The 16,976-nt window shown below is 35.9% G+C and overlaps 1 protein-coding gene across 1 annotated transcript in view; it reads left to right on the forward strand.

Annotated features, from left to right (window-relative positions):
- Positions 1–16,976, forward strand: part of SDHC (succinate dehydrogenase complex subunit C) — a 43,386-nt gene that overhangs the window by 2,647 nt on the left and 23,763 nt on the right. The window contains exon 2 of the mRNA XM_074188167.1: positions 13,632–13,688. Coding sequence (XP_074044268.1) covers positions 13,632–13,688 — 57 coding nt within the window. The remainder of the gene's footprint in view (positions 1–13,631; positions 13,689–16,976) is intronic.

Genomic DNA, 16,976 nt, shown 5'->3' on the forward strand with positions numbered 1-16,976 from the left:
CCCCTATGTCCTGATTTTTAAAGCAGGTCAGATAATGGATTGTGCAAAATGATAGTGAGCATAATTTCATTTTCTAGCAAAATTTTAAAATGTATTTTTACAGGAGTGGTTAGTGGACAAGAAAGGGTCATCACAAAGAATCAACAGTGTTTTTTTTTTAACATGTTGTTTATTTCAATTAAGAAATAATTGGTAACTTTGGAAAGAGTTATTTCATTTTAAATTATAAAGAGAGAAACCAAAGTTGCCAAGGGTTTAGAAGAGAGTGAGAAGAGAGGAAATGTAGGCTTTGAATATGGATGGATGGCTTTTTCCAGAAATTTGAGAAAAGATAGATGGTAGTTAGTCCAGTTTATTTATTTGTTTAAAGGAAAAGGGAAATGCAGGTATATTTCAAGGCAGTCGAGAATTTAAAAAAAAACAGGTCATGCCAGTAAAAACTTGTTAAAAAAAAACCAGGTCATGCAATACTAACCTAATTTCCTTTTTTAACAGGGTTACTAGTAAGCAGATCTGGGGATTGGCATAGATCTGGTTTACCTAGATTTTAGTAAAGCTTTTGACAAAGTCATGCTATTCTTGAGGAAAAAATGGAGGGATGTGGGCTAGATTATATGGTTAGATGAATTTGGAATTGAATTAAGTTGGAACTAAAGAGTAGTAGTTATTGGTTTAGAACTTTTTATTTTTAAATTCTTAACTTAAATGACAAATAAGCAAGCATTTCCATATACAGAGCAGATTTTCCAAGGAATCTTCCTTCTGTTCTCTTCTGTACATTTTAAAATGTTTATGTGACCCTCTTTTTTTTTCTCACCTTGACTAACCTAGGTCTCTCTCCCACCCTCCCCAGTGAAAGTAAATAAAAAGACAAAAAAAAACACCAAAATCACTGTAACAAATAAGTATAGTCAAGAAAAATGAATTCTCGTATTGACCATGTCCAAAAAATATACATCTCATTCTTCACATTGAGTCCATCACTTCTCTGTCAGGAGATTGGTCGTATGCTTACTCATTGGTCCTCTGGAATCATGACTTGTCATTTCATTGATCAGAATTCTTTAAAAAAAAAAATTAAAAACATATTACATGAATTGATTCTTTGGGTTCAGCTTACTTAACTGTGCATCTGTTCATGCCTTCTCAGCATTCTCTTAAACCATTCTTTTCATCATTTCTTATAGTACAATAATATTACATTTCATTCAGGCAGCTAGGTGACACAGTAGAAAGAGCACTGGCCATGGAGTCAGTAGAACCTGAGTTCAAACCTGGCCTCAGACACTTAATAAATGCCTAGCTGGGTGACCTTGGGCAAGTCACTTAATCCCATTGCCTTAAATAAATGTAACTTTAAAAAAATGACATTGCATTCATATGTTGTAATTTGTTTGGCCATTCTAATAGATGTGTACTCCCGTAGTTTCTAGTTCTTTGCTATAATTATTTGACTGCTATAAATATTTTTGTACATACAGTCCTTTTTCTTTACTCTCTTTGAGGCATAGGTTTAGAAGTAGTATCCCCAGGTCAAAGGAATTGCAGTTTAGTGACTTTGTAGGCAAAGTTTCAAATTGCTTTCAGCACAGAACATCAGATAGTGTTCACAGCTTTACCAGCAATGTCTTAGCGTGTTTTAATTTTCCATATTTCCTGTGGCAATTGTAATTTTGTCATGTTTGCCAATAAGGTGGTGTAAATTGGAATCTCAAAGTTATTTTATTTGCATTTCTTTAAAAAATAGTGATTTTGGAGCATTTTATGAAATGCTTATCCTTGATCATATTTCCTCCTTTGAAAACTACCTTTGACCATTTAGCAATTGGTCAAATGGTTAAGTTCCATGTCTTGAATGTAAGATATTGATTCCATGTTATGATGGCTAGTCAAATGCCTCTGGTATCAGTGATTTGTTCTATGGTTTTTATCATCTTTGTTAATAACTTAGATAAAGACATAGATGCTTATCAGATATACAGATTTGTACAAATCTGGGAGAGCTAACTAAAATGAAACCCAACAAAACACTTAATGCCATCTTTATTTAGATATATATTTAGACTTTTTGGCTTCTGAGGTTCCTTACATATAGCCCTACTGAATAAGGATGACATTTAGTTTGTTTTTCCTTTTTTCTTATTTTTGACTTTATTTTTGACATGTTAACCTTTCAAGGGAGAATTGTAAGCATGGGGGTTGGGGAAGGGGAAATCACAGAAAGTAAAGGAAATAGGAAGGTCTCAGGAACCTTTGATGAATTGGTTTTCAGACCTGGAAGAAGCAGTGTCAGCTGTAGTCTACTGGAGAGGCTGCTTTTGGGCTTGAGACACCTACCTTTGCCCACTCTCTATACTTGTCCTATCCTATTGAATGAATTTCAGTCAGTCAGTAAACATTTATTAATTGTTTGCTGTGTTCCAGGCAGAGCTGGAATACAAATACAGGCAAAAGAAAGACAGTCTTTGCTGTCGAGGAGCTTACATTTGAATCAAGAAAGACAACAAATAAAAGGACCTGAAAGAATGATGTGACACATGGAAGGTACCAATTGCTGGAATCTTGGTTGAGAAAGCTCTGAATGAAGCTTGGAGAGGAATGAGATGTGGCTGGCCTTCTTAAATGGGAGTTCAGAAGGGAGCTAGATATATCTAGAAAAAGAGGTCACCAAGGTGGCGGGTACTTCTGATGTGTAAATTTTATTTTTTCAATCCTTTGATGTGATTTATTACTTTTGCTAGCTCATGGGGTCATTGATTTGTTTGTTCTAGTCTCGTTTTTAGAAATTCTTTATTTAGAAAAGATTTTATAATTCTAATTCTTTCTTCCAGAGCTTTTATTTTACTTTTAGGCCCCTTTGGATCTTTGAGGTTCAGAGCACTTAATCTTAAAGGCCATCTCTGCTGTCTTTAAACAGATGAATGGGTGGGGTTGGGGGAACATGGAGCTTCTGGACTTGCACTCAGGCTTTACTTCACTGGTCACTGCTGTTCTACAGGGCTTTTCAGGTTCCTGCCCTGGCACTTTCTGATCATCCTAGGCCTTTCTTGCGGGAGTCTCCTGTTTTTTGCTGCCTCTGAAGGCAGAATCTTGCACTCTACATGTATTTGTGACCCATCTCAGATGAACTGGGAAGCAGGCTACTGGTATTCTTTTTATTGGGTCCCCCTTATTGGTATTGGGCATCTGGTTAGTTTTTTTTGTGTAGTTCTGTGGTAGTACTTGTTCTTGTTACTATAGTTTCTTTTTGGATTTCTTGATTGTTTTTCAGGCTTTTTGCTGAAGTAATTATTTGAGAGCTGAGCAGTGTGTTCCCCTCCCCCCTTTCAGCACTCATGTTGACTAAGTCATTCTTTTTTTGTGTCTATCTTGTTATCTCACATGTTAACTAACCCTCCATCCCTTTACAGGGTCAGGGTCTGAGACAGGGACTAGATCTCTAATTTCATGGTTAAAGGGAATTCCTAGATAAAGAAATTTCCAACACCAAAGTAGTCCTGCACTTTGTCTGCATTTGATAGTCATAGTGCATCGCCTAGAACAGAGGTGTAAAATTCCTAACAGATTAAAATGTAATTGAGAAACATTTAACAAAATAAATAGAAAGGCAATACAAAATAGATAATGCTATTTGTCGTTTTTCTAGGTCAGTTTACAGCAGCTGGGATCAATTACTATTTGAGTTCAACACCACTGGTCTAGAGCCCTGAGAGAAGTGACTTTTGAACCCAGATTTTTCTGACTCTGAGGCCAGATTTCATTCACTTGCTCATTCTCTCCTTCCTCAATATCATTAGAAACTATTATAATCGGGGCGGCTAGGTGGCGCAATAGATAAAGCACCGGCCCTGGAGTCAGGAGTACCTGGGTTCAAATCCAATCTCAGACACTTAATAATTACCTAGCTGTGTGGCCTTGGGCAAGCCACTTAACCCCATTTGCCTTGCAAAAAACTAAAAAAACTAAAAAATAAAATAAAAAAAGAAACTATTGTAATCACATAATTTATAAAATGTTAAGCATTGCAGTCAAGAAGGGATTCCTGGCTAACAGACTGCCTTCTGTGGGGGGTGGGGGAAGGGAAGCAAGATTAAGGGGGAAATTGTAAAATTCAAAATAAATAAATAATTCTTTAAAAATAGATTTCTAGGACATTTCTGCTATAGATCTCATACTGGGTTGATAACTGTTCTGTTGACAACCACTATTTGGGTACCCCTCAGATAGTTTTAAATTACCTCACTGCTAATATTGTTGACATCTATACATCTTATCCACTAGGATAGCATGAGAGACTTTATTGAAGACTTTGCTGACACATGGGTAGACTATGTCCATATATCCCTAAAAATCCTCTGATCTAACAATCAATCTTATCAATTAAAAAAATGAGATTAGTTTAGCATGACTGATTCCTGAAAAAGTTATGATAGTTTTTAATGCTCCCCAGTTCCTTGAATTAATGCTCACAAATCATCTCTTTAATAATATGGTCTAGAAATTTGTCATTTTTAAGCAATTGGAACCTTGGATCTCCTCTGAACTTGATGGCGCCTCTCCCATTCAACCTGAGCTTTCAAAGACCATAGATAGTGACTCAGCATTAGTGTCTCCTAGTTCTTTCAGCATCCTGGAATAGTTTCTGGGCCCTGCTGATTTGTGGTCAACTGTATGTTCTTTTATCATTTCCTTATTTATTTCTGGTTTCAACAGCTGGTTAACCACTTTTTTCCTTTTCTTCACAATCAGGATTATTTTCTGATATAGATGAAAAACAGGTAGAGAAGGCAGAATAAATAATTCAAGTCATACTATATATTGTGTCATCCCTCACCCCTCTCCTTTCTGGGATCTCTTTACCTTCAACATAGATTTAAAAAAAAAATCCCAAATGAAAATCCCCCACCTTTTTGTGATTCTCAACTCATACTAGGATTTAGTATTCTTGACACTGTTATTATGGGATTATTCATTCTATTGTATTCTCCTTTATGAGTCCTTACTTTCATCATTAGTCAGTGTCTTTTTAAAAATCTCATTAATTGATAAGTCCTGTGTTTATGAACATTGATCTCTTTAAATAGCATCTTTTATGAATTACTTGTATAATAGTTTAAAAAAAAATTTATCCTTGAAGAATTCCAATCCTTTCTTCTGTTGACTTCCTCAGTAATTTTAGACCATTGTATCCTACACATACTTTCCTTAAAATTTTTGGTAATCTGTTTTATCAAAAACTATGAGGTATATTCCTCTCCTATAGCAAGATGGAATAGTCATACCTCCCCAAGTTTTTTGTTATTTTTTTCATTCTCATAGGTCAAAATCAGGTTTGAAACAGCTCCATGTGTCTAACTTTTGAAGAATGAAAATAGCAAGAAAACAAATTAGGAATTTATCATCAGTTATGCTTTTGGCAAGGTCAACCATAGCTGTTGTCCATATATATATATATATTTAAAATTCATACAAGGCTACTATATCATACTTCCCTGTTAAATTTGTTTCTCCAATTCTTGTCCATTTCTTCCTTCCGTTCTTTATTATCCTCCCATATCAATTTTGTTTTGGGTTTTCCCTTTGTTGATTGTCATCTAAATGTTCTTCAAAGTGTTTAATTCCTATTTGTTCCTGTATTTATTAATGAGTATCCCTTCATTTATAGCAGATCTCTTTATATGTCACTTTTACTCCCCCAGCCCCCTTCCAGTGTGTTGCCAGTCCTGTCAGTTTTACCTCTGTAACATCTTTTCTCCTGACACTGGCACTTCCACTACCCAGATGCTGGCCTCTAGCATCTTAGACTTGTATCAGCAGCACCAGTACACTGCTAGATTGACCTCCCTGCTTCTGGGTTCACCACACTTAAGTCTATTTTTCACTTAGCTATCAAATTGATCTTCCTAAGGTGTAAGTCTAACCATGATGAAAATAAGATAAGTGGTTTTTTTTTTGTCTTTTAAAGCCTTTCCTGGTATATTCTGATGTTCCTAGTTTTTTGTTTCTCTTATATCTCACTTCCCTCCGGATAGTATTTTTGCTATGGCCTATTTGCGATTACTTGAACCAGACACTCTTATCTCCTGCCTCTGGACATTTTCCCTGGTGGTCCCTGGGCCTGGAATTCTCACTTTCCTCACCTTTACATCCTGGCTTCCCTGTCTTCCTTCATGTCTCAACTAAAATTCCACCTTCTACAAGCAACCTTTCCCAGTTTGCCTTACTGTTTGGACCTTTCCCTGCAATGTCTCTACTTTATCTTTCATGTCTCATATGTCCCTATTTGCCTGCAGTCTTCTGCATTAAACTGTGAGCCTTGGAAACAGGGACAGTTTTTGCCTTTCCTTGTATCCACAGTACTGGTTCATAGTAAGTACTTAAGTTGTATCACTGGTTAAGATTTTTCTTTGCCTTTTCAGATTTTTTTCTTCTTTTCCTCTTCCTTTTTTTGGAAACACTTCCTCCAGAGATTTAAGGAACAGTTTGATTCTCCTCAATAACATCGTGAGAAGAGAAGCATTCCTTCGTCTCTTCAACCTGCACTTTGAGATGTATGGTTGTTAATTGGTACTCTGTAGATTACTTCAAAATTCTCTGTGTAGATCCTCATATTTCTCTAGTTTTTGTGATGAGCTTATGGGGCAAATTGGTTAGCTATATGTTTTCCTTTTGTTGACTTGTCTCCATTATTTCTGCTCTTTCATGAATTCACCTATCTTTGCTTAACAAGTATTAATCTCTTGCCAAGGGATAATACTAACAAAAGCTGCCCTTAGCTGTCTTCTGTTTGAGAGCCCAAAGCAGGAATCTAATTATGAGAATCTAATTATCTATTATAATTGCCTAAATTTTCTCTCCTCTTCTTAGTAAACCTTAGTATACCTTATGCTTCTTTAAGTATGGAGTTCTCATTTTTTTTTTAGGCTTTTGCAAGGCAGTGGGGTTAAGTGGCTTGCCCAAGGCCACACAGCTAGGTAATTATTAAGTGTCTGAGCCTGGATTTGAACTCAGGTACTCCTGACTCCAGGGCCAGTGCTCTATCCACTGTGCCACCTAACTGCCCCCTCATTTTATTATTTACTATTTTCAGAAATAATTTTCTTCCTGCATAAAGATGTATGATGATTAATTTTAAGACTTATAAGTAGTATATAAACTTATGGCCTCTTTCATTTCTTGAACTCATCCCTTTTTTTAAAAATAGGTTTCATTGATATCTTTCCTTTCTTACTTTATTTTCTCCCATATCCCTCCTCTCCTAGAGAGCCATCTCTTTTATTTTATTTTATTTTTTCCCTAGTTACATGCAAAAACAAGTTTCAACATTCATTTTAACCTTAAGTTCCAAATTTTCTCCCTTCTTCCCATTCCATTTGATCCCATTGAGAAAGCAAGTTACTTAATAATAGGTAAAAAATATGAGGTCATGAAAAACATTACTACAATGGTCATGTTGTAAAATTAAATATCACCCCCCCAAAACAAACAAACAAAAAAAACCTAAAGAAAAATAAACTGAAATACTTGCTTCAATCTGTATTCAGAAACCATCAGATCTGTCTTTGGGATGGATAGCATTCTTTATCATAAGTCCTTCAGAGTTGTCTTTGCTGAGAAAAGGTAGATCATTCACAGCTGATCATCCTGCAGTACTGTATTTGCCCATTGCATCTGCTCATGTAAGTTTTTTTACTGAGATTATCCAGCTCATCTTTGCCTATAATAGACCAGCATTTCATCTCATACATACAGTTTGTTCAGCCATTCCCCAACTGCTGGGCATCCCCTCATTCTTCAGACCCTGCAGCAGAAAAGAGCTGATATAAATATCCCAACACTTTTAGATTCTTTTCTTCCCATATTTCATCTTTTCTGGAATATAGACCTAGCAGTGGCACTAGTTTTAGCCCTTTGGGCATAGTTCCACATTGGAGAGTCATCTCTTTTAACAAAGACTTTTGTTTTTACAGGGATAAGACCTCCCCCAAAATTAGTAAAACCAATCACTTTATTTTTAAAATCTAATGGTATATAAAGTATTCCACATCTATAAACAATTTCCATCATTTTTGGGTAGTTGTTCTTTCCATTTATCTTGTATTGTCATCGTTGTTTTCCTGACTGCTTACTTCACATGGCTCATGTAAGTCTTTCCATACTTCTTTCTATTCGTCATCTTTGTAATTTCTATTGTCTAATCTTTTAAAAAAATATTTTTTCTATTGATAAGCATTTATTTTCTTTTTCTCACCTCTTTTACATTGAAGAAAAAAGAAAAGCAAAACTCTTGTAATGACTATGTATAATCAAGTAAAACACATTACTACATTGACCATGTCCAAAAATATATGTCTCATTCTTCATCTTGAGTTCATCACTTCTCAACTAGGAGATGGGTAGCATGTTTCCTTATTGGTACTGGGGAATTATGACAAGTTATTGTATTGGTCAGAGTTCTTAAGTCTTCCAAATTTGTTTTTCATTACAATGTTGTTATTGTATAAACTGTATAAATTCTCATTGTTCTGTATTAAACCCTTTGACATCACTTTACTCTCCTCCTTTCCACCTATTTCAGAAAAACAGACACTTGCCAAGGCCAGTTACTCTTATCCTCCTATCTCCTTCAGTAGATTGAATGCTCAGTCTTTCCCTTCAACTGCACCTTGAATCTTTAACACCACAGCCTTCAGACATGTTTTCTCCATCTTTACAAAAGTTTTCTCCATCCCACAAAAATTTCATTAGATTCTAGCATCTTTTCACATTATCTTCTTATACCCCTTCTTTCTTTCCCAACCAAACTCCTTGAAAAAGTTGTTTGTACTCATTACTTCCTTTCCTCATGACCTTTGCAATCTGATATTCACCTCTAACTGCTCTCTCTGAGATTATCAATGATCTTATTATCAAAACTGATGGTCTCTTCTGTGAGTCCTAATCCTTTTCAAACTGTATGCTGCATTTGACTTTTTTTTTTTTGCAAGGCAATGGGGTTAAGTGTCTTGCCCAAGGCCACACAGCCAGGTAATTATTAAGTGTCTGAGGCCGCATTTGAACTCAGGTGCTCCTGACTCCAGGGCCAATGCTCGATCCACTGCACCACCTAGCTGCCCTGCATTTGACTCTGTTGACTGATGTCTCCTCCTGGATACTCTCTACTGTCTGGATTTTTGTGCCACTCTCTTAATTTGCTTCTGACATGGATGAACTTGTGTTCTCGGTTTTCTTTTGCTTCTTCTCATTCACATCAAACCTCCTAACAGTGGGGTATTCATCAAGGTTCTTTCTGAGCTGCATCCTCTTCTGTTTTCTTTCTCTTGATAATCACATTGCCTGCCACAGATTTAGCTATGGTCTCTGTGCAGATGTCTCCCAGTCCTATATATCTAGGCCCATATCACCAATCACTTGTTGGATATTTCAGACTGCATAGTCCATTTCAATTTTTCATCTTTTCCCCTAAATCCTCCCTTCTTTTAAACTTCCTTATTTTTGTCAAAGGAATCCCTATTCTTTCGTGTCAAGTTTGGAATCTCAGTGTTGGCCTAGACTCCTGACTTGCCTCATATATTCAGTCAGTTGCCACATTTGACTTTCACATCTCCTTTTGCATCTGACTCATTTTATCTGCTAACGCTGCTACCTCTTAGTTCAGGCCCTTATCATCAACCTCCATTCCTGCCTTACTGCAACTAAAATGATGACGATGATGATGATGATGATGATGATGATGATGTCTTTTGTGTTTTTTTTAATTTTTTTAAAAATTTTATTTATTAAAGGCAGTGGGTTTAAGTGACAGGCCCAAGGTCACACAGCTAGGCAATCATTAGATGTCTGAGACTGAATTTGAACTCCAGTCCTCCTGACTCCAGGGCTGATGCTCTATCCACTGTGCCATCTAATTCCCTGATAGCTTTTATTGAAGAAATCCATGACACCAGGGAGGTGATGCCATGACAATACATGAATTGGGTTTGAGTGAGGCAGTGTTGTGTTAAGTCACCAGCCTCACTTTTTCCTTCAGAGCCATGGGTTCAGTGACTGATTATGGATCAGGATGACTGGAGATGGCCCCACATGTGAGGCAATCAGAGTTAAGAGACTTGTCTAAGGTCATATTGCTGGTAAGTGTTCTGAGGCCAAATTTGAACTCAGTCCTCCTGACTTCAGGGCTGGTACTCTACCTACTGTATCATCTAGCTGCCCCACCAACAGCCTGCAAGAAGATGATACATCAAACTGTTGAACCTTTCCTTAATGGAAGACAAATCCAGTAATCATTTTTCCTGGTATGGCAAGTCCAGTTATGTATAAGCCTAAATATTGTCACTCAAGTGACTTTCTATTGCCTTTAGAATAAAATAAAAAGCCCTTTGTGTAGCTTGACCCCAACCTTCTTTTCCAGGCTCACCTGAAATTGTCTCTTGGAACTAAACTATCTACTTCTTTCTCTTCCTTACTGATGATACTCCCTTGCCTGATCCCCTCCCCCTGCACCCCTTGCCTTTGGATCTGCTCTCCTCCATGTCCATAATGTATTCTCTCTTTAGCATGCTCTCATAGAATCCTCTTCTTTATGGTGCAACTCAGTACCTTCTGTATGAAGTCTTGGCTGATCCTCCCCTTCTCCAAACTGCTAGGACCCTTATGCCCAACTACCTTGTATTTAACTATATTTTGTGTATGTATTATTTCGTTGCTTCATGTTTGTGCCAAGTATATTTTTGTGTGTACTTGCCCTTTAGATTATAAACTCATGGGAAGTAAGATTGTTTCATTCTTCTTGTATCTCCAGCACCTAGCATAGGGCCTATCATGGTAGATACTTGATAAAACACCTGCTGATTGTTCGCTTGAATAGTAGTTGAGGAGTGAAGTTGCTTAACTAATAAGTCATCCTTCTTGTCATACTGTCATGCAACCCAAAACATATCACAAAAGAAATATGGACAGGGATTTGTACTTGTATTTCATGTGAAAATTAGTGGTTGTGGGATTTGTGTGACCAGTTGTTTCTGTAAGGGCCTTGTGAAAAGTTAACATTGCTATTTGTTTGGTGGAAACAATAGCACAAGACAGAGACCTCCATAGATTCCAACCCACATCAGCAAACTTTCACTGGGTGACTGAATGACCAGGCCCAGCCTGGTGTGAGGAATGCGTGCCCTGCAACTTTAGAGTTACAATTACTTCAATTGATTTAAAAAGATTTGTTCCCACTTCTTTTTTCCTGAGAGTCTTTGGTGCATAATGTCATTGTTCACCTCTTGCCCTTATAGCTGGAGCAAAGAAAGATCTCCAGAAAGAGAAATGTTGATTGGATCTTATTTTTCAAATTCTAATGTTTCAAGAAAGTTAGGGAAATATTGGTATATTAGATATTCATGAGAAGGAAATAGTCTGGGAATCCTGTATGTTCTTCCCATTATTTGTGTTTAGTGTTTGGACTTTGCTTGTTTCTGCCTTGGAGTACTTTTCAAAGCCATCTTATCCTTATGTGACCAGAGTTGGGGGAAAAAAAATCACGTCTTAATATACAAAAAGAAATGGATTTTAATTTCTTATCTGGATGTGATGACTTTGTAGTTTTCTGGAGATGGTTTTATGCTTGATCCAATAATAATAAGAATAAGAATATTTCCATTAAAAATTGTAATTCTCATTTTGCATGTGAAGAAACAGACTCAGAGAACTGAGGTGACTTTGTCCATGGTCACTCATGTAATAAATGGTAGAGCTGAGGACTCAAATATTGTGTACAGATGTAGTATGGGATAGTGGACAGGATGCTGGTTTTGGAGACTAGGAGATTTGGTAGTTTCAGGTCCTACTTCTGACATTTACTGTCTGTGGTACCACAGGCAAATTACTTAACTTTTCTGTACCTCAGTTTTCTTTTCTATAAAAAGAGGAGGATTGACTTGATGACCTATATGAACCCTTTCAACTTTTAATTTCTTATAATCCTTTTTTTTCCTTTAAAAAAAAGTTTTATTGATGCTTTTTTGGTTATTACTGCCATTTCTTTCCACCAGAAAGCCTCCTTTGTCTCTAATAATTATCAGAGCAAAACAAATTAACCTGTTGGTGTCATGTCTGTTAAAGTAGGGCTCATTTCATACCTCTTGTCCATGACATTCTTTCTAGAGGGTGGGGTATATTTCACCATTAGTTTTCTGAATTCATGACTGAGTATTACATTCCTTGACCAAAAAATTCTGATTTAAAGTCATTCAGTGCTGTTTTCCTTTATGTCATTTTGGTCACCATGGAGACTTCTTCTGGTTCTACTTATTTTCTTCGATATCACTTCATTTAAAAATTCATAGTACAACAATATTCCATTGCTTTCCTATTGTTTAATTTTAGCCACTCTCCCAATTGATGGGCACCCACTTTATTTTTTTTTTTAACCAGGAAAAGTACTGCTATAAATAATTTTTTGTACTGCCTTTCCAAAAGAAGTAATCCCAGTACTAATCTGTCTCAGAAATGATGAGTGCTCAAATAGGAAATTTATTCTTCCCTCCTCAAACATTTTTCTGTGTTGGTAGGAGAAATCTTTTACATACATTTTTTCCTCCTCCACCCCAGTATTTCTCCAGATGTCTTTATATCAATCAGTCAATAAGCATTTATTATATCAGGAGGGATTTGACACTCTTAAGTACTTCAGTTTTTCTTATAAACTATTTTTTATCATGTTTTTTCCCTGTTTAAGAGCTTAAAAGTGCTTTCCTTAACTACTTCTTTTTCCCTTTCTCTCCCCTTCTCCCCTCCTTTCTTCTCTCTCTCTTTCTCTCTCTCTCTCTCTCTCTCTCTCTCTCTCTCTCTCTCTCTCTCTCTCTCCCTCCCTCCCTCCCTCCCTCCCCCCACCTTTTAGCATAATAGATTTTTATTGTTAATTTGTGTGTGTGTATACACATATATATGTATATGTTCCATTACTCCCACTCTCCCAACCTTCACCTAACAAACACTGCATTTTTTTAATACTATGAGAATAGGGATTATGTTTTTAACATTAGAAGGACTGGAATTTAGGAGTACCTGAAGGATCAAACTGCATCAGTTAACACAATAATTTTTTTTTAATCCGTAAGGTTAAAAAAAATAGAAATAAAAGGATGAAAGATTTTTGTGACAATTCACACTCCTGTTTCTTTTAATATTATATGTCTTTTTATTTCTTACAGTACTGCATTACATATTACAGAGAAGAAGTATTTCATAAATACTTGTTGAAATTGCACTTACTTTGCTGGAGCCAAGGCACTTGTTGCTATTTTATACATGTGTCCTCTGTATTGTTTTCCCCACTCAGCATGTTCTCATTTTCCAAATCATTTTATCTTATACCTGACTTAAAACTTACTTCCTCATGATTAAAATCATGTAAACAGTCTTATTCCTTTACTTTTTGTCTTAACTATTCATTTGTGGTTTTACATATAATAAATATTGTTTATAATTATTCTCAATTTTTTAAATTAGAGCCTGTGTCTTCTCAGGCTCTTTTTTGTTTGTTTTATTTTTACTTCTTCTGTTGGCCTAATATAATGTCATATGTTTTAGAGATACTCAGTAAATCATTTTGACTGATTGGTTATTTTTTTATCTTGCAGATATACTGGCCGTCATTGCCTCCGTGCCCACCTGAGCCCCAGGCTCTGTGTCAGAAAGTAAGTGTTTGAGTCTTTTGGAATTATTAGAGCAGATAGAATGATTTAAAGTTAGTTAAATAATTATAAGAAGAGTTTCAAATCATAGAATTTTGAAATTACAGCAAATGGTATAATAAATGTAAAGCAGTTCTTAAATTGTTATATAAATAATAACTATTGGAAGTGACTGAAGAAGCAGTTCATTCGAATCTATTTGACAGCACATCCAACTAGTGGTTATCTGGCTTTTTATTTGAAGACCTCCTCCTCTGAGGGGGGGGGGAATGTGACTTTCTGAGACTATCCATTCCATTTTGGCATAGTTCTGATCGTTAGGAAGTCTTTTCTTATATCATGCTTAAATAATAAATCTTTCTCCAACTTTCAACCATTATTCCTTGTTCTCACTTTCAGACCAAATAGAATTTATGATGATTCTAAGTTTAATTCCTCTTTCCCATGAAGAAACCTACCATGCCCTCTTGGGATTTCCATTCTCCAGGTTGAATATCTCTAGTTCAGCTGATCCTGATGGCATTATATTATGGATTTTCATCATTCTGGTTGACCATCTGGATGCTCTTTAGTCTATAAATGACCTTCCTAAAATGTGGCACCTTAGAACAGAGAGATGTGATGTGGTGTGTAGATATTGAAATCTGTTTTCTTCCTAGCCTTAGTGCAATTTAATTAATACTATTGAATCATTTATTTTGCAGACCCCTAAAACCTTCAGATCTTTTTTCATGAAAATTACAACTATGTTTTCCCCCTTACTTATGAAATAGATTTCTTTGGACACAAGTGTAAAACTGTACAGTTACTCAAAATCTAGGAAGGATCTATGATTTCCTCAGGTTAGAATAATCAGTTTTGAAAGCGAATAAATCTTAGGAAGTTTCTTGAACTACATTAGGGTGTCACAAATAATGTCAGATAGGATTTGAGCAAAATCATCCAATTCCTACTGTCAGTGCATGTTATTAAATTTCATTTTAGTAAATTTGACCCAGTGTTTTAGCCCTTTTGAGTTCCTTTAAGATCCTAACCCCATCATCTAGGATGTTTGCTCTACCTCCTACCATTGCCACCTGCAATATTGATAAGCATGTTATTTATATCTTAATTGATGTTACTGCTAAAATGTTAAACATAGCACAATGCATCCAGTTAATTGGGCATTCCACTAGGGACCATCTTGCAAGTTGATAATACTAATGACTATTTGGATTTGAATTGTTTGATTTGATTTTGATTTTTTGAATCCAGGCATTCAACCAGTTCTGAATTCCCCCATTATTGTCTAACACACACTTCTCCATTTAGGCCTCAAGAGAAACATGAGAGACTTTGTCAAAAGCTAGGTAAACTAAATCAGTGTTATTTTCCTGTTCAAAAAAGAAAAGGTCACACAGACAAGACTTGTTGAATGAATAAAGCACATTGTCTGTTTGTAATCATTGAATTCTTTTCTAGCAATTGAATTTGACTATAGGTTGTTGACTGTACTCTGTTCTGGTTTTTTTTGAAAATCATTTTCATTGATCTGAAAAATTATTGACAGTCATATTTGCCAGTTATTTATATTTTAGGTTATCAAGCATATTTATTGATATTTCTCTAAGTCAAGAATCACTTGGGGGGGGGGGTGTTGTGGTTTAGGTATGGGTGTGTGTTGGGGAGGTCTAGGTAGAGAACCAGACTCTGCCTTGCCAGTTATTTTGATACTATGGGGCACTTTTCTCTGACTGTCCTCCATGCCTGGAAATGCAGTACTCCCAACTATTGACCTCAACTGAAAATTCCCTTTCCATAGGGAAATATTTCCCAGTCCCTCTTAATTCCAGTACCTTTCATCTTTTAATTATTTCCAATTTATTATATATATATCTTGCTTTGTATGTGTTTGTGTGTATGTTGCCTCTTCCATTAGATTTTAAGCTCCTTAAGGTCAGGGACTGTCTTTTACTTATTTTTGTACTCCAGCTCTTAGCACAGTCTCCCATTTTATAGGTAAGGAAATGGAGATCCTAAATGGTTAAATATCTTGCCTGAGGTAATATATTTTATAAGTAGTGAACCTAGGAATAAAAATTGAATTTACTTGAGTATTAGTCTAGTGCTCGTTTTATTAACCATGCTTGCTTCCTATTCTAGTATTTTCTTTTATCTTTTTAACTCCTTTAGTGGCTACTTTGATAACTTTTATGATTTAGCCTTGGACAATCCCAGAGCTCAGTCCTGGACTTTCCACATTCATTATTTCAGATTATATTCCCTTTCTTCCTTTTTTTAAAAATAACATTTTTATTGGTATCTTTTATATATGTATTATCTACATTTTTCAATGTGTTCCTCATCTCCTCTGAAATACTTTTCTTGCAACAAAGAACAACTAAAAGGAAAAAAAGACTCAGTAAAAAGAGCCAACATATTGAAAAATATTGTCCATAGTATTTCATATCCATAATCTCTTATCTCTCGTGTTATCCATAGTTTTGCATATCTATAAAGAAGGAAGGGAGAAAGCTCATTCCTTTTCTTGGCTTCAGCTATTATCTATATTTCTAGCTCTGATCTTTTATCTTCTTCACTCTTATAGCTCCCACTACTCAAAGCCATAACTAACTAGTTATCCTGGTACCCAGGTCAAATAGTCTGAAAGATTCATTCAGTCTGTCATTTTTTTCTTTCTTTTATTATTCCTCCCCCCCCCCATCAATTTGTTAAGAGAAATTCATTTGTGGTTGAACAGATCTTCAGCTCATAACACAGATCCTTATGGAGAAAGGGACACTCTAGAACACAGCAAGAGCTTCATGAAGAATGAAGCTGGATTAATCTGGACTGGAGAAGATACCTGAAATACTGTTGCCTGATCACTTCCTATTTTAATTAATTCTTGCTAATCAAGTGCTGAAAGCAGCTAAGTGGTGCAGTGGATAGAGTACCAGACCTGCAGATAGAAAGAAACATCCTCGTGTATTCAGATCTGACTGCAGACACTTACTAGCTGTTTGACCCTTAGCAAGTCATTTAACCTTGTTTGCATCAGTTTCCTGATCTGTAAAATGAGCTGAAAAAGGAAATGGCAAACCACTCCAGTATCTTTGCCAAGAAAATCCCAAATGGGGTCATGAAAAGTCAGACTCTACTGAAACAACAGAATAACAGTAATCAGGTACTATGTCCTGAGTATAAGGTGCTGACAGTGTCTTTTAAAGTTTGGAACTCCCAGGCAAAAGTACTCAGTCATTTTTATCCTAGTTAGGGCTCTGCTACTATCTATAGGATATTATCATTTGT

This window comes from Macrotis lagotis, chromosome 5, assembly GCF_037893015.1.
Source record: "Macrotis lagotis isolate mMagLag1 chromosome 5, bilby.v1.9.chrom.fasta, whole genome shotgun sequence".
Taxonomy (NCBI): domain Eukaryota; kingdom Metazoa; phylum Chordata; class Mammalia; order Peramelemorphia; family Peramelidae; genus Macrotis; species Macrotis lagotis.